Source organism: Balaenoptera ricei, chromosome 13, assembly GCF_028023285.1.
Source record: "Balaenoptera ricei isolate mBalRic1 chromosome 13, mBalRic1.hap2, whole genome shotgun sequence".
NCBI classification, from domain to species: domain Eukaryota; kingdom Metazoa; phylum Chordata; class Mammalia; order Artiodactyla; family Balaenopteridae; genus Balaenoptera; species Balaenoptera ricei.
In genome coordinates, this window is record NC_082651.1 from 11209129 (window position 1) to 11236798 (window position 27670).

Consider the following 27670-nt stretch of genomic DNA (forward strand, 5'->3'; position numbering starts at 1 on the left):
GCCAACTATGGGACCTGATCACCCATGGATTTTGGTATCCGTGGAAGGTCCTGGAACCAATCCTCTGTGGATACTGAGAGATGACTGTATAAGATGTCACGATTGGGAAGAACTGGGTGAGGGGTGCATGGGACCTTTCTGTACTATTTTTGCAGCTCCCTGTAAGTCTGTAATTATTTCAAAATGAAAAGTTAGAAAAAACAAACAAACCAGAACTTGACTGCTTGGCCATGGGCCAGCAAGTTCCCTTGTGACCTGAGCTGTCCATCATGAGCTGGGTGCCATCTGACCCACCAAGCCATAAAGCTGGGCACACAGCAGCACGCCACCATCAAATGGAAGTGGTATATATGAAGCTGGGCTCAAGCAGATCCTGAAGGCACAAGAAATTGTATGATTTCCTCATGACCATGGCCTCCACTCTTGCGACATTATCTTCTCTCTCCAACCCCTACCTACGGCTTCACGGTAACCTCCCTCTGAGCAGTTGCCTGAAGAGGAAAACTCTTGGGTTCTGCATGGTATGCAAGCATCACCTAAAAGGACACAGCTGCACAACATCTCACTTTGGGAAGGCTCTGCGGGACAGTGATGAAGGGAAATCCTCTCAGTGGGCAGAACTTTGAGCAGTGCACCTCGCTGTTCATTTTGCCTGATCAGAAGCACAGAGCTATACTTTTTCATGGGCTGTGGCTAATGGCTTGGCTGGATGGTCAGGTACTTGAAAGGAGTATGATTAGAAAATTCAACGAGGTCTGACAAGGAGTCTGGGGAGAGGTGTGTCGACAGACTTCTCTAATTTGGCACAGAATGTTAAGATAATTATGTTCCATATGAATGCTTACCAAAGGGTGAGCTCCACAGAGAAGGATTTTAATGAGGTGGACAGAATAACCAACCTGTGAATGTCAGTCAGCCTCTTTCCACAGAAACGGACTCAAGAACAAAGCACTAGGGATGGAGGTTACGTTTGGGCTCAGCAACATGGACTTCCACTCACCAGGGTCAATCGGGCTCCAGCCACTGCTTAGTGCCCAATATTCCAACAGCAGAGACCAACACTGAGCCCCCAATATGACACTACTTCCCGAGGATTAGCCAGCTATCTGGCTGCAGATTGATTACATCGGGCCAGTTCTATCATGGAAGGAGCAGCACCTTGTTCTGACTGGAACAGACACTCTGGATATGGATTTGTCTTCATTGCCCGCAATGCTTCTCCCAAAACAACTATCCAGAGCTTTGCTGGAGTTGGGTATGAAGAGCTGTTCAATTCTATTTATTCCCCCCTCGGACCTTCACTGAGACCCTCTCCGTGCTCGTCTGTATCTCGCACTTCTGGTTGGGAAGAGTCCGCAGCATCAGCTCCGTTCCGAGGGAGGAGGATGTCACCGGCTCGCGGTCCCGCCGCCCAGTAGGTCCCGACGGTCCCGCCGGGTCCGTGTAGAGAACACCGTGAGCCAGCCCCGCCCACACCGGCAGCCAGCCCAAGCCCCGCCCCTGGGTCCTAACGCGAGGACCCCCGCGGGGGCTGTCCGAGGCTGCGCCGGACTCATCCCACTTTGCTTCCCGTCCAGACAACCCCTCACTCGGGCCTGCGCTGCGGCACGGCCCCCTGGCCTCGGAAATTCAGTCTCGGGCCGAGGTCTGCGGCCGTTGGACGAGGAGCAGTCGCGGCAGGCGGTGGGAAGGCTGCCCGGACGGAGGCGCTCGTGGTTCTCCACCATGGCGGCGGCGGTGCGCGCTGCGGGAATTCTCCCAGCGCTGTGTGGCGCGTCGGCGGGTGAGAGGCAGGACGCTGGGAGCAGGGGCTCTGAGCGGGGCGAGAGTAGGGGTTCGCCCGGGGCCTGCAGACACCTGGGTGGAAAGAAGCGAGAAGCCGCGGCCCCGGCCTCTCACGCCTGGCTTTTGTCCCGTTGGGACTTGCTGTGTGACCTTGCGCGCGTCCGCATCCTCTCTGGGTCGCAGGGCCCGGGTCTGTAAAGTGAGGGTGGACTGGACGCGGTCCAAAATCTCTTCCAGTTCACCAGGCCGCTCGTGCATGCTCGGTTAAAAGGGGCAGGGTAGTGGCAGGCAAGCATCGCCTTCCCCGCGGGCGTGATTCACAGGTTCATTTGGTGATGCTGATGTGGGGTTCGAGGTGGATGGCGGCCAGCGAAGCTCGAAAGGGAAAGAGGCTCTTCTCCAGCTTGAGTCGGATAGGACTGTCAGTAGTTTTGCCTTTATTGTCCTCTCCCACCCCTAGTTGGTTGTTTGCAGCCCGAGGAAAGGCAATCTGCTATCCTCCAGCCTGATGTTTATCTCTAGGAACCACTTCGTAATTAATTTGAGCTCTATTCGCTCTATTTTATTGTAAACCCACAGTCCAGCATTCGTAATTTCGAAATCCAAAGATCTGTAAAAATCGAAAAGTTCTTTTTTGTAACTCATTTTGTTGGGAAACTTGACCTGCAATCGTTTGTCGGAAAATCTGACCTGAGCATTTTTTACTTTTGTTTATGTTGTGACCACCTCCTCCTTTTCCAAAGCCCCGATCGAATAGCACCTAGCATGTGTAGCTTTCTTTTATGAGCTCTTAGGTGTAGCAGGGACTGTCTTAAACTCTTTATGCTTTTTTCTTTGCTTCATCTTCACAATGCCTTTATGAGATAGATGCCTTTATTATTCCCGTTTTACAGATGAGGGAATTAAGGCACACAGCGGTTGGGAAACTTGTTCAAGGTTAGACTGGGAGGATGTCAGGTTTTTGCACCCACACCATCTGGCTCCAGAGCCTCTTTCTTTCTTTCTTTCTTTCCTTCTTTTTTTTTTTTTTTTTCTTTTTCTAGTGTATAAACTGTTTTTGGTAGTGGCTTTATTGGGATGTAATTTACATACCACAGGATTCATCTTCTTAAAGTATACAGTTCAGTGGTTTTTAGTGTATTCACAGAGCTGTGCAACCATCACCACAATCAATTTTAGAACATTTTCATCACCCCAAAAAGAAACCCTGTACTCTTTTAGCTAGCATCCCCCCGACCCCCATTGCCCCCAGCCCTGGACAACCACTAATCTACATTTTCCTCGATAGTTTGCATGTTCTGGATATTTCATATAAATGGAATCAAGTAATATGTGATCTTTTGTGACTGGCTTCTTTCACTTAGCATAATGTTTTCCAGATTTGTCCATGTTGTAGCATAAATTAGTAGTTAATTCTTTTTTATGGCTGAATAATATTCTGTTGTGTGTATATACCACATTTTGTTTATCTATTGAGCATTTGGGTTGTTTGTACCTTTTGGCTCTTATGCCTAATGTGACTGTAAATATTTGTGTGCAATGTTTTTGTATGTACATATATTTTCATTTCTCATGTGTATACACCTGGGAGTGGAATTGCTGGATCAAATGGCGACTCCATGTTTCACTTTTTGAGGAACTGCTAGACTGTTTTCTAAAGTAGCTGTACCTTTTTACATTCCCACCAGCATGAGGATTTTTATTTCTCCACATCCTTGTCAACACTTTTTATTTTCTGTCTTTTTGACTGTAGTCATCCTAGTGGGTGTGAAGTGGTATCAATTTGTGGTTTTGATTTGCATTTCCCTGATGGCAAATGAACGTCTTTTTTTGTGCTTATTGGCCATTTCTATATGTACTTTGGAGAAATGTCTATTCTAATCTATATCCATTTTTAAACTGGGCTTTTTATTAGTGAATTGTAAGAGTTCTTTATATTTTCTAGATACAAGTCCCTTGTCAGATAAATGATTTGTCAAATTTTCTCCCCATCTGTGTGTTGTCTTTTCATTTTCTTCATAGTGTCCTTTGAAACACAAAAGTTTTAAATTTGGATAAAGTCTGATTTACCTATTTTTGGTTTTTGTTGCTTATGCTTTTAGGGTCATATCTAAGAAACCATTGCAAAATCCAAGGTCATAATTATTTACCCTTATGTTTTATTCTAAAGGTTTTATAGTTTTTGCTCTTACCTTTAGGTCTTTGATCCATTTTGAGTTAAGTTTTATGTGTGGTATAAGTAGGGCTCCAGCTTCATTCTTTTCGCATGTGGATACTCAGTTGTCCCAGCATCATTTGTTGGAAAGATTATTCTTTCTCCACTGGTTTTTCTTGGCACCCTTTTCAAAAATTAGTGTCCAGTGAATGCTGTCAGAGCCTGTTCTGAAGTACTGTACTGTGTGAAGTGGTACACTGTACGGTTACAACCTGGCGCTGCAGGGGCTCCTGATGAAAGAGGGGAGCAGAGTGCTGTGGGAATTGGGGAGCCTTCACCGAGAGGTGGTGTTTCAGGCAAACCAGGAGAAGCTGTCAGAGACACACTAAAGGATTCAAGAGCTGAGTGTGTTCCAGACTGACTGCGAGTCTCCTGCGGCCAGAGGGGGATGGAGAGGAGAGTGGTGGAGATGAGGCTGACGTGGAAGGTTGGGGCCAAGTCGCAGCCCTGTAGGTGATGCTGAATTTTGAATTTGTTCTGCAGATAGTAGGGAGCCAAAGAATGATATATCAGGGCTGTGCGGTGACTAGACTTGTAGTTTTAGAAAGGCCTGCCTGTTACCAAAGGGAAAAGGGGAGGGGGGTAAATTAGCAGTTTGAAATAAGCAAAAAAAAAAAAAAAGAGAGAGAGAGAAGGGCCTGCTTGACAGCAGATGGTGAATTAGAGGGAGAGACACTGGAGGCAGACTGGAGACCTGTTAGGAGACTGTCCTTACCGTGTGGCTGAGGGATGGAGCCTGAACAAAGAGGGGCAGTGAGACTGTAGGAGGGTGTGCAGCTGAGAGGTGGATTGATTTTTGAGGAGAATCTGTAGGGCTTGGTAACAGGTCAGATGTGAGAGTGAAGGAGCCGATGTGATGTGATTTCATTTACTTGGGCAAGTGGTCATAGAGCCCAGAAATTACTCATTTACTTGTCTTGGTTCTTATATTCTATAGATAATACTATTCTTTAGGTGTTAAAAAATGTTCCTTTTCATGTAGAAATGGATCTTAATTTTTTTTTTTTTTTTTTAATTTGTAGGTCATTTATGGTCCAGGCAGCTTTACGTAAACAGCTTTCCAACAGCTTCCATTTTGGCATTGAAGACTGTTCCCAGCAATGGTGAGATTTATTTATCTAACTACCTTTTCTTATAAGAGCTAGTGTTAAGAGTACTTTATGTAGTTTTTAAAAATGTAAAGGAATGAAGTACATTCTTTGTAATAGAAATGGATAAGGTCTAAAGAGTATTTTTCAAATTTTTAATGATGACAGCTGTTATAATTCAAGGCTTTAAAAAATAATAGCCATGATTTATTGAGTAATGACTGTGTCAGGTTAATAGTATGTTATCTAGGTTAATCCTCACACCAGTTTTTATGAGGAGTTGTTATTCCCATTTTACAGATGCTGAAGTGAGTCTCTGAGAGGCTAAGTGACTTGCTTAAGGTCACACAGCCAGTAATGGCAGGACTGGGTCCTGAGCTGTCTCGGATACTGTGATGTGTTCTCGAAACACAGTGTTTGCAGAAGGGGTGGGAAGAGTGCTGACTGGTGGAATGACCGCACAGTTCTCAGCTCCTCCACTTTCTGCCTGTGCAACCATGAACTAATGACACCCCTTGGACCCTCAGTTTCCTCTTCTATAAAATGAGGATGGTAGTTCCTACTTTAAAGATTATTATCTTAAAATATTGTACTTCCGAAGAGTACTAAAAGGTTTATATCTTAAAACCACTTCCCTTTTCTAGGCCTTCTCATCTTCCAGTGACACTTGAACTTCCATCTGGTTATATTTCTAAACAGATAGTGTATATACTTGTTCTTTTCTCTGTTAACATCGTTATGCTAATTGAAGATTTAATTAGGCACCATCCCTGCTTTTTCTGAGCATAGTTGTAAGCACAGTTTTGGTCGAATCTATAGGCAGTTATGTATATGTTCTTCACAGCTGAGCTAGGTAGTACAGTTGACCCTGTACGACCAGAACGGGTTTGAACTGCACGGGTCCACTTATATGTGGATTTTTTTCAAGAAATAAGTACTATAGTACCATGCAATTCGAGGTTGGCTGAATCCAAGGATGTGGAATCGCAGATAGGGAAGGCCAACTATATGTTATACGTGGATTTTTAACTGGCGGGGGGGGGGGTCAGTGCCCATCACCCTCACGCTGTTTAAGGGTCAACTGTATTCTCTTATTACGTTTCCTTTCTCCTACAACATTTTCTTTTTCCTAGAGTTAGTAATTGCCTTGTTTTTAAAAAATTGCTTTGTATTCTTTGTACCTGTTGCAGTATTTTCCTAAAGGCTGCAACAGATTGGTCAGAAATAGCAATAATTTTTCTAAAATCCCTGAAACACATCACTAATGAACCAGTTTGATTTAATAGAAGAGATTTAAATTAGAAGGAAGAAATTCTTCATGGTGAAAACTGTTAAACACTGAAGTGAAACCTTCAAGGGCAGACTCTGTCTTTGAAGAAGTCCACCCAAGGGAGCTTCCTGGGCTTGGCCCTCTGTGGACTCCATGCTATTCCTGAGACGGAGACTTCATGGTCCGAAATTAATAAGCATTCAAAGGATCAGAGCAAAATTGTTACTTGATCGTTGGTGGATGATAATCTGTAATTGAACTTCAAATGTGATTTAGCATGAGCTGCTGCCACCTCCTGTTTTAAAAAGCACAATGCAATTTGAGCAAACTCAGTTGTAGCGACAGTACATTAAAAGAGATTATTTCTGAACTCTGCAGTTGATTTCTTTCTACTTTTGACAGTTGGACCTTTGTAGGCTAACTACATTATTATTTGTGAATAGTATTTTGGTCTTTTGAAAAAGATTAAAGAATTCTAAATTTGATGGTAGTGATTTTTACACTCTTCAAGTATGTCAAGGATTGTAGTGCTAAACTACAAGAATAAATTCATGTGCACTTGATATTTTGTTGAAGATTGAGAAGGTTACAAGAAAAACTAAAATGTGTCCAACATAATGGGATTTAGAATGATTATTGAAGATCTGAATTTATTTAAAATGAAAAGCCAGTATTTTCTATTTACTTTTAATTGAGTAATTTACAAAGTAAGCTAATAGGTCCAGAGAGACCTCACTATGTTATCTGAGCCAGCCTCCAGAAGTTTTATTTTTTAAAGAAAGACTGTCCTCAAAATATGATTCTTAAAAGTTCAGGATTTTAGTGACTTATTTTTATTAGTAACAGTTAATTTTTTGGTGCTGGCAGTGTTTCTCCATAGGTGTGGAGCATCTAACAGAGTTTTATTCCATCTACCTGCAGGCTCTTTGTCATCTCCAGGAACCAGAGACAACCGTCATTTTATCAGCTTGACCCGTGCGCTACAGACACAGTGCTGTATTTCTTCTCCCAGTAACTTGATGGGCCAGCAGTATAGATTCTATAGTTTCTTCACTAAATGTATGTAGACTGGGCACAAACTTCCCGTTTCATGAAACAGGAAAATAAAAGGTGCTTTTGTATCTTAATTTTTCTTCTTTTTCTTTTTCCTCCTTAAATGAATTAAGACTTCAGAGATTAATATATGATGTACAGGCATACCTCATTTTATTGCACTTCACTTTATCGTGCTTTGTGGATATTGCGTTTTTGACATATTTAAGATTTGTGGCAACCCTGTGTTGAACAAATCTATCTGCACCATTTTTTCCAGCAGCATTTGTGTGTTGTTTCTGTGTCATATTTTGGTAATTCTTGCAATATCTCAAACTTCTTAGTTACTATTATATTTGATATGGTGATATGTGATCAGTGGTCTTTGATGTTGCTACTATGACTGGCTGAAGATTAGCATTTTTTAGCAGTAGAGTATTTTTTATTTTTATTTTTTGAATATTTTTAAAATTAAAGTATATATATTGTTGTTTTAGACATAATGCTATTGCATGCTTAAGACTGCAGTACAGTATAAACATAACTTTTATATGCACTGGGAAACCAAAAAATTTGTGTGACTCACTTTATTGTGATATTTGCTTCGTCGCAGTGGTCTGGAACCAAACCCACAATATCTCCGAGGTACGCCTGTGCTATTAAAATAAAAATGTTCCTCCGTGTACCTCCTAGAATTATCTCACATGCTACCAGTTGTATTGTACTGTACACACTTTTGGGAGTACTACTTTACTTTAATCCCCTCATTTGGGGCACCTGAGGTCTAAAGGACCTGTGGAATCCCTGGAATTCCAGGATGGAATTGTGGCCCAAATCCCTGCTGATTTAGATTCACACCAAGAATATACTCAAAATCTGTTTTCAGTTGCACTTTAGTTGAGGAGACAGGACTAATCAGGAAAAGTTAATTTTAAGTAGATGTTGTTTTGCTAAGATTACTCCTATCTGAGATAGTATTTGAGAGTCCAGTCTGAACTGAAATTAGCTTGTAATAAATGGAGATTGAATCCACAATTCAGCATTAGGCAAATTAAAAGAAATTAGGATTATAAAGCCAATTCATTTTAGACTATTTGGTAAATACAGAATCAAAAAGCAAAAAATGACTTGTAATCCTACTACCCTGAAATCCTGGATTTGCTGCTTTTTTCATGCAGCAGTACGCTATACATTTTCCTATGACAGTACATGGGCTTCTCCAGTGCAGTGTCATAACTGTAGAATATTTCATTGTGTGGGTACAGATCACTTTAATTTGGATTAAATTAAATAATGACCTACTAGGTCATTCATGTAGCTATGCAGAAAAGAGGACCAGATGATGGGGAATTGCAAGTAACACAGTCTTCCTTGTATCAGAGGGTTTTGGTGTAAAGAGAAAAGAGAGGTGGGTAGAGTTGGAGCCATGAGGCTCTTCCTTGGTGCCTCCAGCCCCAGTGTTTTCTAAGAGCTGACTTTGTGCTTTGATGGTGGTGGTTGGGGGGTGTCGGGCGGGTGTATATCAGACTTACAGGCCTTTTTAAAAATAGTCTTTTCCCTGCCCTGAAAGGCCTTTTCTCTAACTCTTCTTGTTCTAGAGGTGCCCCCTGCCCTCTGAGACCTCTCACACCTGCCTCTGACTCTCCATTAGCCTCCCTTCTTCCTCAGTCATAGGACTCTGTACCCTTATGAGTTTATTGCTCCCAAGTCAGGGCGGGGTGGGGGTGAACTCAGTTGAAACCAGCATGGGGCTAGTTTTTGCTGTTTTAATAGGAAATAGTCTTTGACTTTCTAAATCTCTTCCAAGAAATAAAAAAACCCATAATTTTTTCAAAACTCATTAAGATTTCCTAAAAATGTTTAACATTGTATTTATAAATCTATCCCTCTGCCATAGAGGGTCCACCATTAAATGCTGGAGTCTTTTAAATCTTCGTCTTAATATCGTTTCTTTTAAAATCGAATCCCTTTTAGTCTTAATGAGTGATTTGCTTATTCTGATTCTAAGATAAACTGTAATTGATTGACCTCCTTATGCCTCCATTAAAAGTGCTCTCACTGTGAACTTTCAAGTTTTTGATGGCATTTATAGATACCATCATTTTTAAGCAATTAGGAAAGGAAGTCAGTCTTTAGTGAGACTTTAGTTTGAGGTTGGTAATTTTATTTCAAACCTGTGGTTCTTTTAAAAGAATCAGTGTCAGTCTAAAGTTTGAAGTTAACCCTTTGCTTTGATCAGGGATACACAAGGCAGCATGTGATGTGGAAGCTTACTTACTTTTGTGAGCTTCAGTTATGCAGATCATCTGTAATAATACGTTTGTATTTTTAAAAACAGGGTACTGTATAGCTGTAAAGCATTAAAAAATATTATAAATCCAAAGCATTTTTCCCTTTTCATGTTATCTACGCAAAGGATCAAGGTGTAAGGCCTTTCAGGAAGCTAGCAGGTAGAACTTTCATTTTTATTTTTATTATTTTTTAAAATTTTTATTGGAGTATAGTTGCTTTACAATGTTGTGTTAGTTTCTACTGTACAGCAAAATGAATCAGCTATATGTATAATATATATCCCCTCTTTTGGGATTTCCTTCCTATATAGGTCCCCACAGAGCATTGAGTAGAGTTCCCTGAGCTATACAGTAGGTTCTTATTAGTTATTTGTTTTATGCATAGTATCAATAGTGTATATATAGTGTATATATGTCAATCCCAATCTCCCAATTCATCCCACCCCCTCCTCTTTCCCCCTTTGGTATGGTAGAACTTTTAAAGCCTAAGGGCTCAGAAGAGGAGAATGAAGATACTCATTTGAGTTCTAGAATATGTTTAATATTTCAGGCATGTAGATATATGTATCTTAGATTTTTGACTAGTACAACATTTGTATGGCTCTGATTCTTTATTAAATCGGTAATGGAACAATCTGTGGTCATAAAATCAATTGGTGATACTGTGAAAGGTAGAAGTCCTTGTGAAGACAATTTAAATCTAATAAACGACATAGCTATACCAATAAAATTCAGAAGTGGTCAAAAGTAAAGAATCTGAATATTCCATAAGTACAAAGGGGAAAATACTGCTTGCAATGTATGATAGAAAAAGATCTGGGGACCCTAGAAATTCACAAATGGAAATAAATCAGCAGTGTCAGGGTCTATATATAAAGAAAAAGACAACAACGATGATTTAAGAAATACACACATACACATGCAGGTATTAACTATCAGACCTCTACATACTCATTCTTTCGCAAGTATTGGTTAGGCTATAATTAGAGTTGAAGGTGAATTTGGGCATCTCATTTTGAAGGATATACAGAGATGTTTAGGGCATTTACAGAATAGAGCAAACAATCCAAATTATTAAGATTTTTGGGTTCAAATTGCAGTGTTGGTACTCTGGGCTAAGAGATCTGTATTTTGGAAGTCTAGTTAGTGATTATCTCAATAGTTATAATGGAGGCAAGAGGGCAGGGAAGAGACCAGTCACACAGTTGTTAAAATGTCTGGGAAACAAATCTACTGGAAAGTAACAGGGATTGAAATATGGTTGTCTTTTGTGGGGGAAGGCCATATTCTGTAAAAGGAGTAGAATCGCTTCCTCTTGGGCTTTCCAAATGTAACCATGTGATGTGTGCAAAGAATGTTTTAATTTTGCTTTCATTGCCGTAATGATATGTGACCCGACTTTTTCCAGCCTTTTGTATTCAACAGGAATAAATCAGTAGACCGTAGATCACTGCTTGAAGAAATTTTTTAAAACCTATTTCTTTACAGTGACAGCAGATGAGCTGTGGAAAGGTGCCTTAGCAGAGAGTGGTGCTGGAACAAGAAAAGGAAGAGGCAAAAGAACTAAGAAAAAGAAAAGAAAGGATTTGAACAGGGGTCAGATCATCGGTGAAGGTAAACTTGTTAATAAAAACAGCTAATGTGCTTTCTAAGATTTTTTCTCCAAAATTTTATAGATATTTTACAAACTAGAAGCATAAAACATTTCTCATGAAGGGTATTAGGTTCTGTGATTTTAGGGTCCAGCCAAATGGCTTATTGTCCCATGATTCAGGGAAAGGAAAATCCCATAGAAAGGGGTTGATTCATTTAGTTATTCATTCAACAAGCCTTAAGTGCCCTTGTGTGGCATCTGCTGCAAAAGTCCCTATCCTCAAAGAACTTATGATTCAGAGGTAGAAGGTGGAATAACTGGAGAACTGGCTTAACTTTTTCTCTGAAGGGCCAGGTAGTAAATACTTTTTTAGCCTTATGAACCACATGGTCTCTGTTCCAACTATTCAACTCTGCTGTTGTAGCACAAGAACAGTCATAGACAATACATAACCGAATGGGCATACCTGTGTTCCAATAAAACTTTATTTACAAAAATAAGTGGTGGGCTAGGGCTTCCCTGGTGGGGCAGTGGTTAAGAATCCACCTGCCAATGCAGGGAACGCGGGTTTGATCCCTGGTCTGGGAAGATCCCACATGCTGCAGAGCAGCTAAGCCTGTGCGCCACAACTACTGAGCCTGCGCTCTAGAGCCCACGAGCCATAACTACTGAAGCCTGCGCACCTAGAGCCCGTGCTCCGCAACAAGAGAAGCCACCGGAATAAGAAGCCCATGCACCGCAACGAAGAGTAGCCCCTGCTCGCCACAACTAGAGGAAGCCCGCGTGCAGCAACGAAGACCCAACGCAGCCAAAAATAAATAAATAAATAAATAAATTTATTAAAAAAAAAATAAGTGGTGGGGTAGGTTTGGATTGTGGGCCTTACTTTGCCAACTTCTGGAACACATGATTGTTTATATTTATGTTTTTTAAAGAATAAAAATAGTATACTTGAATCAACATTCTTTACTGTGGTTGCTGACAAATTATCTTTGATAGTAATAGCCTTTTGGATGTAAAGAAAACACCTTTCACTGCACTTGTAGCTGCTGCATGTCTACTTGGATGTTTTTCTCCATGACTTACCTTATATCTTTTTTATTTATTTATTTTTTTAACATTTTAAACAATCATATATGTATGATTCTCAATTAAAAAAAATAGAGAAACCTAAAGTCCCCCTTGATGCCTTTATCTCCCCCAATCCCAGTTGCCTCCCCTAAGGAAACCACTGATTTCATTTTGATGTGTTTCCTTCTGACATTTTCTAATGCTTTTATATATATAAATACCCTAAAAGGAGTATACATTTTCTTTTAAAAATAATTAGATTATGTCATATGGTACATACTGTCTTATAATTTGCTTTTTTTCACTCAATAATAGGTCTTGGAAATTGTTCTATATCAGAACCTATAGCACTACCTTATTCTTTGAATTTAGTACAGAGTATTTCATAGGTTGGATATGCCGTAGTTCATTTTACTGTTCCAATATTGCTGGACATTTAGATTGTCTCTGTTTTTTGCCTTTACAAATAACACTTCAGTGGACATCCTTGTCCAAGCACACATATGCCTCATACCTGCATGGGAGTGTTTTTCTAGGCAATACCAGTAAGTGGAATTACTAGCTGTTACGGTAGATATGTTTAAAATTTTAATGGGGACTTCCCTGGTGGTGCAGTGGTTAAGAATCCGCCTGCCAATGCAGGGGACATGGGTTCAAGCCCTGGTCTGGGAAGATCCCACATGCCGCGGTGCAACTAAGCCCGTGTGCCACAACTACTGAGCCTGTGCTCTACAGCCCGCGTGCCACAACTACTGAAGCCTGCAAGCCTAGAGCCCATGCTCTGCAACAAGAGAGGCAACCACAATGAGCAGCCCACGCACCGCAATGAAGAGTAGCCCCTGCTCACCGCAACTAGAGAAAGCCTGCACGCAGCAATGAAGACCCAACGCAGCCAAAAAAAAATAAAATAAATTAAAAAAAAAAAAATTTAATGAACAGTGCCAAGTGGCCTGTAGAGTGATTATGTTAGCTTAAGCTCCCACCAGCGGTATCATTATCTATATACACATTGCCTGGCATTTTAATACTCAAGAAATGAATGCTTTTAAAAAATTCTTATTTATGTATGTTTTTAAACCTGCAGGGCGTTGTGGCTTCCTATGGCCTGGTCTGAATGTCCCTCTTATGAGAAATGGAGCTGTGCAGACCATTGCCCAAAGAAGCAAGGAAGAGCAGGAGAAGGTAGAGGCGGATATGGTCCGGCAGAGAGAAGAGTGGGAGTGGAAGAGGAAGATGAAGGTTAAACGGGAGCGAGGCTGGAGCGGAAACACGTGGGGAGGCGTCAGTCTCGGCCCCCCTGACCCTGGTTCCAGTGGAGGTAGCAGAGTCCTGGTTTTGCTTACATTGTGACAGAGAGAGCACTCCTATTTCTGGAATTCTTTGATATGATTCTATTTACTCGTCTGTTTAGATTGCCTTCTTCCTAAAAAGGATTTGAGCATCATTGAAGTAACTTCACATTATTACCCAAGTGTATTTTATGGAGCACTAGAGGCCTATAAGCCAAGAAGTATTCCACAAATAGGGGGCAAGGCACTGGGTTCTGGTGTCTTTATTGTGCGGCTTCTCACAGAGCATTTGAACATGGTGGTGTGCATTACGGCTCTATATAAGTCATCTATGGGATGCAGTTTCCCAAATGCTATTGGTCATGGGGTGTGGAGCAGCATGGCTTGGGAGTGCTACTTTGATAACAGAAGAAACCAAATAGTTGTCATTAGGCCTCATAAAAGTACACATGAAATAAAAGTTGATAATATTTATCAGACTAAATTAGAAAACAAAGTCATCTCCCCACTGCTTCCTGAGTACGTAAAGAAGTAAAAATCATCTGAAATATTCATCCTTGTCAATGAATAGGAGATGAAGAAATAGACAAGGGGTCGCCTGTTTTCTTTAGTTTGGCTCAAAGAGGAGACGAGAGGTTGAGGTGGAGAGACTCAGGCCAGCGTGCTTAGGACTGAGCAGAATGCTTCCGTTGGGAGAACGAAGATACGGGAGGGAGAGGAAAAACCCATAAACTTATTAAGTCCCTAGTGAGGGCCCAGATTTAGAGTGTAGACAAATGGACGAACTTGTGATGGAAGAAAGGGCAGGGGACAGAGTCAGGTAAGCTGTGTTGGTGGTGGTGGGAGGAGGGGGTGGGGCCTGTGTGAACGCTGTCTCTCCGGAGCCTTCAGTTAGTCTGTGAGGAGGAAGTGGGCAGGGATGAGCATGGCCACCCGAATATTTTGATGAGAAGGTAGGGTATCTGGGACGGGCCTCAAAGTTATCCAGTGGAGTGGGACTTGGACAGCGTTTAGAGGAAAGAAGATTGGCTGTGAGTTGATAATCATTGAAGCTAGCTAATGGTACATAAGCTCACGTTTTGCTGTTTTTGGGGGGGGGGTTTGCCTATGAGTGTAAATTTTCTATAGTAAAAAGTCAATAAAAATAAAAGAACACAGAGAGTGTTTGAAATGGCTGCTGTGGTGAGAGGAGAGAGACCTAACTAATAAGATGTAAAAGGCCAGCAGGCAGCAGGGAGGTCTTGACTGAGGTGGAGACCGTGAGTTTTTAGTGACCCAAGTGTGTCCAATGCTTTGACTTCTCTACAGCAGCACCTGGCAGGTCAGGTGTGCCCAGACAGCTGCGTTGATTCCATCCTGCATAGTGTGGTGGAGAGGGGAAGAGGTGAGGGACTTGAGGATATTCACAAGACCTGGTGGAAGTGTTGGACTGTGGTGTCTTGACTGAGTGGGAGAGACTGGAAGACCAGAGGGGTGATGGGGAAGGGGAACAGTGGTCTAGAGTCTGGAGGTGCTGGGGAGCCCCAAGGACCATCACCTTTGAGTCACTGAGTGAGAGCTGGAGAGGTAGGAGGATGCAGTCAGGGAGATAGTGGTCGAGTTTATGAATTTAATGGTAGAACAGTTTCTGGTGATGATGGAGGACCAGGGTGTTGCTTTGATAGTGGCACCAAAATATCTGAGATTCTTTCTTAGTTAAAAGTCAGTGATGGTGCCTATGTTAAAAAATGCTTTCATACACTAATTATATAGACACATTTATCTGTATACCTGTTTCTTTTCTCCCTGCAGAAACATATGATGATTTCGATACCAGGATACTTGAGGTGGGCATGCTGAATAAAATACCCAGTTAAGCCTTCCGAGAAGTTGGGATGGACAGAGTGGGGTGGGTGGAGAGGGTAAGAGGAACAGTGAGGAAAAGCCTTTGATGCATGACTTTTTCTGAGCTACAGAGCTGCTTTGGGTAAGGAAGTAATGAAACTTTAATTTCAGTTACTTGGTCATATTGGCTTTTCTGACTGCTGCCCTTTTGGGGGGCCACCCATTAAGGTCTCAAGACAAAGCAACTTCAGTGGTATTGTTGATAACAGAATTTGGAGATTGCATTTAAATTTCCTCCTTCTTAAAGCAAAGGTTGCAGTAGCAATTTCTCCTTGAATTCGGTGTATCTGACACTCAGTTCAGCGGGCAGAGATTGAGGGGAGCCATGGGAAGGGTAGAAAGCTTGGAGTTACTGTGTACGTCCAGCTCTTGGTGGGGAAATGATCTGCTGGGCTGCTTGTAGGCCCTTGAAACTGAAGCTTGTATCAGGTAAATTGCAATCACTCTTTCCAAGGTGTTTCCTAAAATAGTCAACTTCCCTTTGAGCTAGTGCTGCATACTTAGTGTTAAATGCCATATGGAATAATCATGTATTGAGTTTGTGATTGAATGTGTATATTGTTTCTTCAATATCAGTTGCATTACAGAGTTTAAGATATATTTACAAGTATTTTAAGTCTCTGGGTCCTAGTTTACACCCTTTTGAAATTAATTCCTTTGAAGAACTCTTGTCTATGTGGGAGATTTCCTGTAAGATTATCCACAGGAGTGGGCTTGAGCTCCCTTTTCTTACCTTATGGGAAAGGGGCTGCCGTGTAAGCAGTTTAGTTAACAGTTTCATAGTTCTTGGTAAATTTATAAATATGCCAAAAAATGCAGATTTTCTTGTAGTTCATAATAAGCAGGTATTTCCAAATTTTCTATTTTCAGTTGAACTTAACCCATAGAGATCCAGTCCTGTGCTAATTATTTCTATACACTGCATTTTATCATTTCTAAGATGGACATTTTTTCATATTTTAACATCTCTGATATTGGGATGTGATTGATTGACTGATTGATTTTTGGCTGCTCCACGCAGCTTGTTATATCTTAGTTCCCCGACCAGGGATGGATCCCGGGCCCCAGCAGTGAGAGTGCCAAGTCCGAACCACTGGACCGCCAGGGAATTCGAAGGATGTGTTTTTATAATCAATTAGTTATAAACTATGTCAAAGTTTAATCAGCAACTTTTTATCTTTCTGTGGTGCGTTCATTAAAATAGGGTGTATTGAGTTTTACAGTTTCAAATCCTTTAAAAATTGTCTCAGTCAAACTTTCTAACAAGCCTGTGAAATAAGAAGAGAAAGCCTTACTTCCATTTTACTCCTGAAGAAACAGTGCAGGTGGAGGTTTCCCATTGGAGAAAGTGTGCTGTTGGTGCTCGTGGGATTGAGGGATGATGTGTGTATTCACCACGTGTGCCTGTGTGTGTGTGAGGAGGTCACTCCAGTTCCCTACTTCAGAATTTTCTTAAGGTGTAATATTTATGAAACATTTTCTTTTAGGTGAGGAATGTTTTCAATATGACAGCAAAAGAGGGAAGAAAGAGATCAGTCCGTGTCCTGGTCGCTGTGGGGAATGGCAGAGGAGCTGCAGGTGAATGGGGGTGTGATCATATACGAAGAGCTGGTGGTGGAGGGACAGCCGTGGCCTGGGCTCAGCCGTGGAGTCAGTGGGTTCAGGCTCTTTTGACTAATTAAATCTTTCAGCGGCTTGGGCTCACAAACCTTGTGGTAAACCCATATAATCCTGTAGAGGCAAAAGAAAGATCTTCCTACATCTGCCTTTTTCCATGAAGACAATGAATATTTTAAAAGGCTTAAGACACTACTGTTTATGTATAATAGTGAAAAACGAGGGGGAGGGAAAAACACTAAATGTTCCACAATAGGGACATAGTTACAAGAAGAGTATAGCTATACATTGTAATAGTCTATAGCCATTAAAGAATTATGGAAAATTACTTACAAAATAATGGTAAGTCAAACGAACAGACAAAAACCCACTTCGTATAAAACTGTGTAACATAATCCCAATTTTTTAAAAGTATGTTTATATGCAAAGAAAAGACTGGAAGGATTGGAAGGATATACACTGAAAAGATTAAAAATGTTTAATTAGTATGTTTGCCAATCATTTAAATTTCTTCTTGATACTTTTCTCTAAAGTTTCCATAGTGAACATCTGTTTTTGAAATGTATACATGAATACATTTCAAAAGGGAAAGAAAAGTGGAAAGAAAAATGGAAAACTGCCTATTTAAATCCATACTGACACTTTCAAAACAACTACTACCTATAGATAGTATGTTGCCAGAGGAAACCACTCTTAACAGTTACTTTTATATCTTTTCAGAAATTCTTTCTTCATATATCACCATATATCTTCTTTTTTTTTTTAAAATAAGTTTATTTATTTATTTATTTTTGGCTGTGTTGGGTCTTCGTTTCTGTACGAGGGCTTTCTCTAGTTGTGGCAAGCGGGGGCCACTCTTCATCGCGGTGCGCGGGCCTCTCACTATCACGGCCTCTCTTGTTGTGGAGCACAGGCTCCAGACGCGCAGGCTCAGTAGTTGTGGCTCACGGGCCTAGTTGCTCCGCGGCATGTGGGAACTTCCCAGACCAGGGCTCGAACCCGTGTCCCCTGCATTGGCAGGCAGATTCTCAACCACTGCGCCACCAGGGAAGCCCTCCATATATCTTTTTAAAAAAATTTATACAAAGGGTCATATTATATCCATAATTTTATAGCTTGTTTTTCTTGCTTAGTATTATACCCAGAGATTTATATATTAGCATAAATGGATTCCCCCTCATATTTTTGTATTGACTGCATAGTGTTCCATTGTATGGATAAACATAATTTTTGTAACCTTTTCCCTATTGCTGAATATTTATGTTGTTTACACTTTTTTTTTTTTTTTTTTTTTACTATTTATAAAAACAGTGAGCTTCTTGTACGTGTCATATGTTGTACTTTTGCAAGCATATCGATAGGGGAAATTTCTTGCAGTGAAATTGCTGCCTCTAAGTTACATACATTTGAAATGTTGATGAGTATTGCCAGATTGCCCTCCCAAAAGGCTGCATCCGTTTATGTTTATCTGCACCATCACACCCTTGCCAGTCCTGGATAGAGTCAGACTTTACTGATTGTAAGTAAGTGACGATATGAAACATAACTCTTAGTTTTGATCTGTATTTCTTTAGTTATGAGAGTTAGGACACCATTTTACATGTCTGTTGGCCATTATAATTTCCTTTTTGAGATCTGTTAGTTCACGTGTTTCACCCATTTTCTGTTGGGTGATTATTCTCATTGATTTTCCTCTTTGTATGTTAAGGACATTAGCCCTTTATCTATCATATATTTTGACTTAGTTTTAAATTTTTTCCACACGAAAGTTTTTAAATCACAGAAGCTTTACACCTTTATATAGCAAGTAAGTTCACCCATATATTCCTCAAGGACTTACATGGTTTAATTTGTTTTTTTAAACTAGTAATTGTAATCCACAGCCCCTTTTGCCCCAGCTTCTCAGATGTCTTGCATATCTCATGGAACAGTACTGTCTTATGTTACTTTTCTGTGTATAATTTAAAAACAATACATTCTTCAAAATAAATAATGGTGATAGCAAATAATGCAAACATTTTCTTAACTTGTGGTAGACCTCATTTCACAGGATTAAGCATTTACAAACTCAGGAATCACTGATTTTTATTTCCGGGTTAACTGAAATCTGAATTGCGTTTGAAAGTTCCACTGAAATCATGGTTTTACTCTGTAGCAGTGTATGTTTTTTTCCCAACTTTTCTGGTTATTTTAATCTGTTTTCAGAATTCGTGAAAACCATTTACCTTATTAATTTAGCATGGTTAGGGTTTTTTTGGGTTTTTCGTTTGTTTTTTTATTCAGTGTAGTTTTATCTAGAAATTTATAAAAGGTAATGTTATGCATCTAACCTTGAATTTCACAGGTACATTCAAATGTAATGTTTCCAAAATGCCCCAAAACAAAGAAGCAAATTTCTGTAGCCTCATGCTTTGTCATTTGTTTTGGATAGCGGGTTTTCTGTGGGCAGAAGAAAGATGAACTACTGTGAAATGTTGTAGGAACTGAAACTTGAAATGTGGTAAAAGACATTATGTGCCAAATTTATGCCCCTTTTCATATTTTTGCTTTTTCTTTTAAAGGTTTTGCCATTGGGAAAGCCGCTGAACGGGCAGATGCTTTCAGAAAAGTATGTACATTTTTCCTTTGTTAACAGTAAAAGACTAATAAGCTATGTGCTAGACATTGTGGGAACCACAAAAAAATACTTACTGTCAATGGTTACTTACTTACTGTCAAATACTTAACTGGCAAAGGTTACTTATCTCAGAAAAAGCAATTTCAGAAGTGCCTGTATTCTTGCATCATTTCTATCAGACTTGCAACTGCTTACCAAAATTACGAGACAACAGGGAACGTTTGAACACTGTCAAAGATATTAAGGAATTGTTTGGGGTTTTTTTTCTGGTGTGATAGTGATGTTATACTTATGGTTTTTTTTTTTTTAAATTCTTAGCTTTTAGAAGTATATACTGAAATTTTTGTGTAAATTTGAAATTTTCCATAATAAAATATTTTATAAAAGGTATTTTTTGAAATCCCTGAGGAAAGGTAAATTCTAACAATAGATTTAAGGAATATATTTTCCTTCTTTCTTTCAGGCAAAGAACAAGGCAGTTCACTATTTGCATTATATAGAACGATATGAAGACCATACAAGTGAGTTTTAATCTTTTCTTTTAAAATTTGCAGGATTATACTTGTTTCATTTATGTGTGGCAATATATCTCTGTGGGTGTTTCTGTGTTTCCCTGCTTGTTACTGCATTCTTACATATAAATATATAAAATGTAGAAACAAACTTTCTCTCCTGAGAAGGTTAGTAATGAGTGAAATCGGAGTTTGTTACTCATCCTTGGCCAACGTGTGGTGGCTGCTTAGGGTAGTATTGGTTGCTTTGTGATATTTGCAAGGGCATTAAAGCTATACCCCTAACCCTTCTTATGTTTATGTTTTTACTCTCCAGTATACCATGATATTTCTTTAACATTTAAAAGGACGCATATCAAGATGAAGAAACAACCCAGAGGTAACTAAAAAAACTCATAATTTGTTGAAGATAAAGCAGAGAAACTGTACCAGTTTCATACTGCCCTCTATTTTTGCTCACCTTTACCTGATCTCATTTTGAAAACACCAAAATGGAAAGGCCTAAGTTAGATTTAAGAAGATTGAGGCTTTGGGGAACTAAAAAGCAGTCATCCTACCCAGGCTCTCATGATTACAAACACTTCCGGGGTAATTGTAGGTGGGAAGAGCACATAATAAGAAACAGTAACTGAGTGAGTGAATAGTTGGGTTTGTAGTGGGAACATTGGTTACTCCTAGACAATTCATTGATGCTACTAGATGGTTCTTTTTTTTTTTTTTTTTTTTTTAATTTTATTTATTTATTTATTTATTTTTGGCTGTGTTGGGTCTTTGTTGCTGTGCGTGGGTTTTCTCTAGTTGCGGTGAGCGGGGGCTACTCTTGGTTGTGGTGGCTTCTCTTGTTGCAGAGCACGGGCTCTAGGCTCGCGGGTTTCAGTAATTGTGGTGCATGGGATTAGTTGCTCTGCGGCATGTGGGATCTTCCCAGACCGGGGATCGAACCCGTTTCCCCTGCACTGGCAGGCAGATTCTTTTTTTTTTTTATAAATTTATTTATTTAGTTTTGGCTGCGTTTGGTCTTCGTTGCTGCACATGGGCTTTCTTTAGTTGCGGCGAGCAGGGGCTACTCTTTGTTGCGGTGTGCGGGCTTCTCGTTGCAGTGGCTTCTCTTGTTGCGGAGCACGGGCTCTAGGCGCACGGGCTTCAGTAGTTGTGGCACGCGGGCTCAGTAGTTGTGGCTCACGGGCTTAGTTGCTCCACAGCATGTGGGATCTTCCCGGACCAGGGATCGAACCCACGTCCCCTGCATTGGCAGGTGGATTCTCAACCACTGCGCCACCAGGGAAGTCCCAGGTGGTTCTTTTCTTATAGCTTATTCAGTTCCACTCATTTATTCTCATCATCAAGTATTGATTGAACATCTTCTGTGAACCAGGTGCTACACTGAGCTCTGAGGTTCCAGAGATGGACCTTCTTCCTGTCTTGGAAAGAGCAAGCAGGCAGAGTTCAGGGTCATGGAGCTGTGCCAGTCATGCCCAATGGTCTCGAGGTGTGGAATTATTGAACATACTGATTTGTGTTTCACCTGTGGTTCTACAGTAAAAATGATGTCATATAACTCTAGGTATACTTAGAAGGTCTGAATCAGAAGATAAAATATTATACAGTATTTAAATTTTTCATGTCAAAGCTTCTCGTACAGCTTTGCTAGAGCTATGGCATGGAAATAAACTAAGAGAAAAAATATCAAATACAGTATTAGTTGTATTAATTGTATTTAATACCAATTGTATTAGTGCACCAGAACTTGCCTTCTGCTTTAAAGTCATAATTAATCATTCATATGCCAGATAAAAACCATTTATCTTATTATTAGAAAAAGTATTGAGTTGAACACTTAGACATTAAGGTTTAGACCTGTGCTAAGGTGTGTCCCATGTGGTAGTTGCAGCCTGTGTGGCTATGGAGCACTTGAAGTGTGGCTTCTGAGAGACCCTGTAAGTGTCAAACACCACCAGATTTCAAAGACTTAGTATAAAAAAAAAAAAGAAATATCTCAAAAATATTATTGTATTGATTACATGTTCAAATGATAATGTTTTAGACATATTGGGTTAATAAAATATATTACTAAAATCAATTTTACCTGTTTTTTAAAAAACTTTAAAAAACCTATCTGCGAGAGAATTTAAAATCATACATATGGCTTACATTTGTGGCTTGCGTCATGTTTTTGTTAGACATGTTACTTTGGATACATCTTTATCTGAATGATTTTGGAAAGACTGCTACAATTTTAATTGCAGAAGTTACCTTTTTTATCTTCCCTGTCTTCTAATTAAAGCTGTATTTTTCAGTGCTGCCTTTAAGGCATGTGCTGAGTTTCATGCCTGGTTAATCAGAATGTTAGAGTCTAAATTTGGGCTTTTTCTCTGCATCATTCCTACCTGCATTTGCCAGGTGCTGATCTAGGCTCTGGGGATACAGCAGTAAGCAAACAATATCCTGGCTCTCATGGAGCTCGCATTCTGCTGAGGGGAAACATCGGATAACAAGTTCGGCTGAGTGCTTGAAAGCAGCCATCAGGGTCTGGTTTGCAGGGGAGGGCACGGGGAGGGAGGAAGGAGGCCACCTTCACTAGTGTGGTCAGGGAAGGTCTCTTTGAGGAGGACGTATCTGAGTGAGACATTGCAGGTAAGAAGGGGTCATGCAGGGAGAGCAGGCTGAGGGAAACACTGAGTGCAAAGTCCTTGCGGTGGGAAAGCCAGCACGCGGAGGGTGGTGTCTCTGGATGAAGTCGGTGAGGTGTCGGTCACAGAGGGCTTTGAAGGCCGTGGAGTTCTTTGTTACAGTCAACCCTTGAACAGCATGTGTTTGAACTGCTCGAGTCCACTTATACTTGGCTTTTTTTCTAAATACTACAGTGCTTCACGGTCCGTGGCTGGTTGAATCCATGGATGTGGGACCTTGGATATGGAGAAACCGAGGACATGGAGGGCCGACTATAAGTTAGACTCAGATTTTCCACTGTGTGGAGGGTTGGCTCCCCTAACCTCCACACTGTTCAGGGGTCAACTGTACTTATTTTAATTCAAGGGACAGTGGGAAGTGAAGGGCTTTTTTTTTTTTTTTTTAATTTTTTAAAATTTTATTTATTTATTTATTTATGGCTGCGTTGGGTCTTCGTTTCTGTGCGAGGGCTTTCTCCAGTTGCGGAGAGCGGGGGCCACTCTTCATCGCTGTGCGCGGGCCTCTCACTGTCGCGGCCTCTCTCGTTGCGGAGCACAGGCTCCAGACCTGCAGGCTCAGTAGTTGTGGCTCACGGGCCTAGTCGCTCCGTGGCATGTGGGATCTTCCCAGACCAGGGCTCGAACCCGTGTCCCCTGCATCGGCAGGCAGATTCTCAACCACTGCGCCACCAGGGAAGCCCAAGTGAAGGGCTTTAAATGGGGAGTGATGTGTTTGCTTTGTGTTTTTAAAGCTCTCCCTAGGGAAGGGATTACAGGTAGACAAGAGTAGGGCGAATGGCTGGAGGGGAAACCACCCAAGATTTAGAGGCCAGCAAGGAGGTGAGAAGGATGGGCCAGTAGCTAGGAGGAAATCTGGGAGAGGGTGTGTTACCGAAGCTAAAAGAGTTTTTCCAGGAGGAAGTGGATGTCTCTCTGCTCAGTGCAACTGAGCATTCAGGGAGGGTGAGAACAGATGTGTCCCTCGAGTCTTAGTTAACATGGACATGGGGCGCCAAGAACCTTCAGCCATCTCTGTTAATCTTAACAGCCCTGTTTTTTTTTTGCCCATATGTTTAAGAAACTTATATATTATTTCTTTAATCCTTATAACATCTCATTTAAATAAGTGTCATTGTGGAAGTTAAGTAAGTTGTGAAGGGTCACTCAGCTGGGAAGTGGTGAAGCCGGAATGTGAACCAGCATCCCCTAAACCCAGAGCTGGAAGCCCCGCGAAGCCAGCAGGTGATGCCGCCTGCACTGTGGGCAGTGGGCAGGTGTTTGACTTGTTTTTCCTCTTTCTAGGCTATGGCCTCCGCTGCCACCGGGCCATCATCACCATTTGCCGGCTCATTGGCATCAAAGACATGTATGCCAAGGTCTCTGGCTCCGTCAACATGCTTAACCTCACCCGGGGCCTCTTCCACGGGCTCTCCCGCCAGGTAACTCTTCCCTGGGCTCTGAAACAGAAGGGCTAGTTTGTATTTCATTTGTGTGCTCTGAGACCACCATCTCCTGGGCCGTCCTGGAGTTGCTCTCGGGCCACCTGAGGACTGGGCATTCTTTGTTGTCTGTGGCTGCATCAGATTAGTTAATCCAGCTGACGAGTTAGTTCATGAGAATTATCCTATAAAAAAATACTCCATGGGTGTTTTGAAGTTTTAAAATTAAGTATTTTTAAAAGCCAGTAATTATAATCTGTTTTATTATGGAAAGAATACCTGCTTGTTCTAAAGCTCCGACAACATAAAGATGTAAAGTAAAAAGAGAAAGTCTCTTTCCTTACTTCGTCCATTCCTTTGGAACTGGGGTGAAGCTCCTTGGGTACCTCTACTCGAGAGCGGCCTTCAGTTGAAGCACAGTCAGTTTTCATGTCACCTGTATAGGTAGTTCAGAGGGACATCTGAGTCAGTAGGAATATGAACATTAGTAGTTCAGGTTATTTCTCCACATAGATGGGAGCTCTGGGCCCCTGCCCAGCTCACCCCCTCAGCCTCGGCTAGGCTCACAATCACTCCGGCGGTAGGAAGGAAGGGCTGTCACTGCACGGGGCGCCCCCTCCTGGGCTGCCTCTCTGCCAGCTCGGCCGGGCTGGCTTGTCCCTTGAAAGGATGGGTGGACCTTAGCAGAGCTGGGTGAGCAGAAAGACAACCAGGTTCAAGAGACATTTGCTGACCTCCATTTGCTGAGGACTTTGACAGGCTTCCTGACAGAGTGTGATGGCTGTTTCTGAATAAAGTGATCCATGGAATAATTGTAGCCATCTCTGTTTAAAATAGGAAAATTAACTGAAAGAAAAAGCTTTGCTTAAAAAACCTTTTTTGAACAGCTGTGTTCATGTGTGTGTGTGTGTGTGTGTTTGTGTGTATGTTACTACTATCTAAAACGTCCTTCAAAAGCACTTCTAAATTGACACTTACTGTTAAGAGGTTTAATTGTTTGATGTAGTAGCTAAGATATTTGTTTTAGATAGGTCATATTTATGGTCAAGTAGACCTGTTCTAAAATGCCATCAGCTATAAAAATTTGCATTGTGCTACTCAAAGAAAAAAAATGACACCAGTGTAAGCAACATGCCACTGATTATAAGACACTCCAATTTAAATTATGTTGTTTTTGTTTTATGAATCAGCTCTTCTCTTTTCTAATTTCAAATGTATATAGAATTAGAATAGTACAAGGTGCACATAAAGTCTGGAAACATGAGATTGTACATTTCTCATGGTATTTTAGGTATTTTAATGTACTATCAATAAACCATCTATTGAGTTTATTCGCCTTTTTCTGACTTTTATGGCTACCTTCTGTTATGAATCCCCATGGCTCTCTTACACAGAATCAATAGTTAGCAGCTCGTGGCCAGTTTTGTTTCTCTAAACCACCCCCAACCAGCCCTAGTATTTTGAACCAAATCTCATATATCAATTTATTTCACTCATAAATATTTTATCACGTAGCTCTAAGAGATAAGGATTAAAAAGGACCCGACAATACTACTATCATACCTAAAAAATTAACAGTAACGAGATATCAAACATCTAGTCAGTGTTCATAGAAATGTATCCATTTGTCAGATTTAAAAAATTTTTTAAAATTAATTAATTAATTTATTTTTGGCTGCTTTGGGTCTTCGTTGCTGTGCATGGGCTTTCTTTAGTTGAGGCAAGCGGGGGCGACTCTTTCACTGCAGTGCGCAGGCTTCTTATTGCGGTGGCTTCTCTTGTTGCGGAGCCCGGGCTCTAGGCGCACAGCTTTCAGTAGTTGTGGCACGTGGGCTCAGTAGTTGTGGCTCTCCGACTCTAGAGCGCAGGCTCAGTAGTTGTGGCGCATGGGCTTAGTTGCTCTGCGGCATGTGGGATCTTCCCGGACCAGGGCTCAAACCCGTGTCCCATGCATTGGCAGGCGGATTCTTAACCACTGCACCACCAGGGAAGCCCTAAAAAAATTTTTTTAATACAATTTGTTTGAATCAGGTTGCAGAAAAGATCCATACATTTTAAATCTTTGCTGTCTTTTAAGTCACTTTTAATCTGTAAGTTCCCCTCTTTTTTTTCCTTGCATTTTTTTATTGTCGGAGAAATCAGGTTGTTTGTCCCAGTCTGGTGCTAAATATCTAAGGATCCTTAACATCTTCTCTCCCTGCATGTCCTATAAATTGGTAGCTAGAGCTGGGACACGATGAGGTTCAGGTTCAGTTTTGGGCACAGTATGGCACATGATCAGGAGGGTTAGGAAGGCAAGAGACCAGAGGCCAAGGCCCTTCCTTTATCCCACTTAGGGGTGGGGAGATGAGGCTGAGGTGATTCTGCCCACAGCAGGTCACCATAGTTTAGCTGCAGCAAGTTCCTGCTCTTTAAGTTACAGACTTAAGTTTATTGTGGTTTTTTTTTTTTTTTAAAGTAAAATCTTGTTTTTAATCACTCTTAAATAATTCAGTAAGCAAATAAACTTGATATTATATTACCTGGGCCATGTTTCCTGCTGTAATAATCACCCTCAGTTAATGAATTTTCAGGAGTTGCTACATTTTAATCAACCAAACAGTTTTGGCCATGCAAGATGAGTATCAGGGGTGGACCACGTTAGTCCAACCTCATAGACCTAACCTCGTGTTCTCAATTTGGTCGTGCCCAGGAAACCCATCAACAGCTGGCTGACAAGAAGAGTCTCCACGTTGTGGAATTCCGGGAGGAATGTGGCCCTCTGCCCATCGTGGTTGCCTCCCCCAAGGGGGCCTTGAGAAAGGATCCGGAGCCGGAACATGAGGTTCCAGACATCAAACTGGACTGGGAAGAAGTGAAGGCTGCACAGGGTATGAAGCGCTCTGTGTGGTCAAGTTTAAAGAGAGCCGCCACCTAGGCCTTCTTCTGGCCTGGCTCAGCCTGGCATCTCTTGCTTCTGGCACCTGGGAGAGACTCAACCCCTCACACTTTGGATTGTCACTTTTTCTTTTTTTTTTTTAAGGAAAGGCCAACCTTACATTTCTTTATTGACAAATAACAAATAATTATAGATTTAATTTATTGAGCACGTCGTATATACCAATTACTGTGATAGGAACTTTACATACATATCTTAGTTAAAAACTACTTTAAATATTCATTTAAGCTAGCAAATTAGGGAGGCAGGGCTTCTAGTCTGACCTAATAAAAAATAATATGCAGTCAAGTTATAGTTACTTGACTGTAGTCACACAGCTAGAAAGTAGAGGAAAATGGGCAAACTTTGTTCTTTTTGAC

General features: G+C 41.0%; 1 protein-coding gene across 2 annotated transcripts; it reads left to right on the plus strand.

The window, feature by feature from the left end:
* The first annotated feature begins 1569 nt into the window (after nt 1–1569).
* MRPS5 (mitochondrial ribosomal protein S5) lies at nt 1570–27458 on the plus strand. 2 transcript variants are annotated; one of them, XM_059942475.1, is made up of 12 exons: nt 1570–1783; nt 5023–5103; nt 7280–7417; nt 11170–11295; nt 13431–13664; nt 15427–15461; nt 17007–17097; nt 19698–19744; nt 20217–20274; nt 20582–20644; nt 24237–24373; nt 27066–27458. In XM_059942475.1, exons 1-12 carry the CDS (start codon nt 1726–1728, stop codon nt 27288–27290), a joined length of 1293 nt encoding a protein of 430 aa, XP_059798458.1. In that variant the 5' UTR covers nt 1570–1725; the 3' UTR covers nt 27291–27458. The 2 variants fall into 2 exon arrangements, with proteins under 2 accessions (XP_059798458.1, XP_059798460.1); XM_059942477.1 differs by lacking the exons at nt 1570–1783; nt 5023–5103; nt 7280–7417; nt 11170–11295 and having other exon boundaries at nt 13447–13585.
* The last annotated feature ends 212 nt before the right edge of the window (nt 27459–27670 follow it).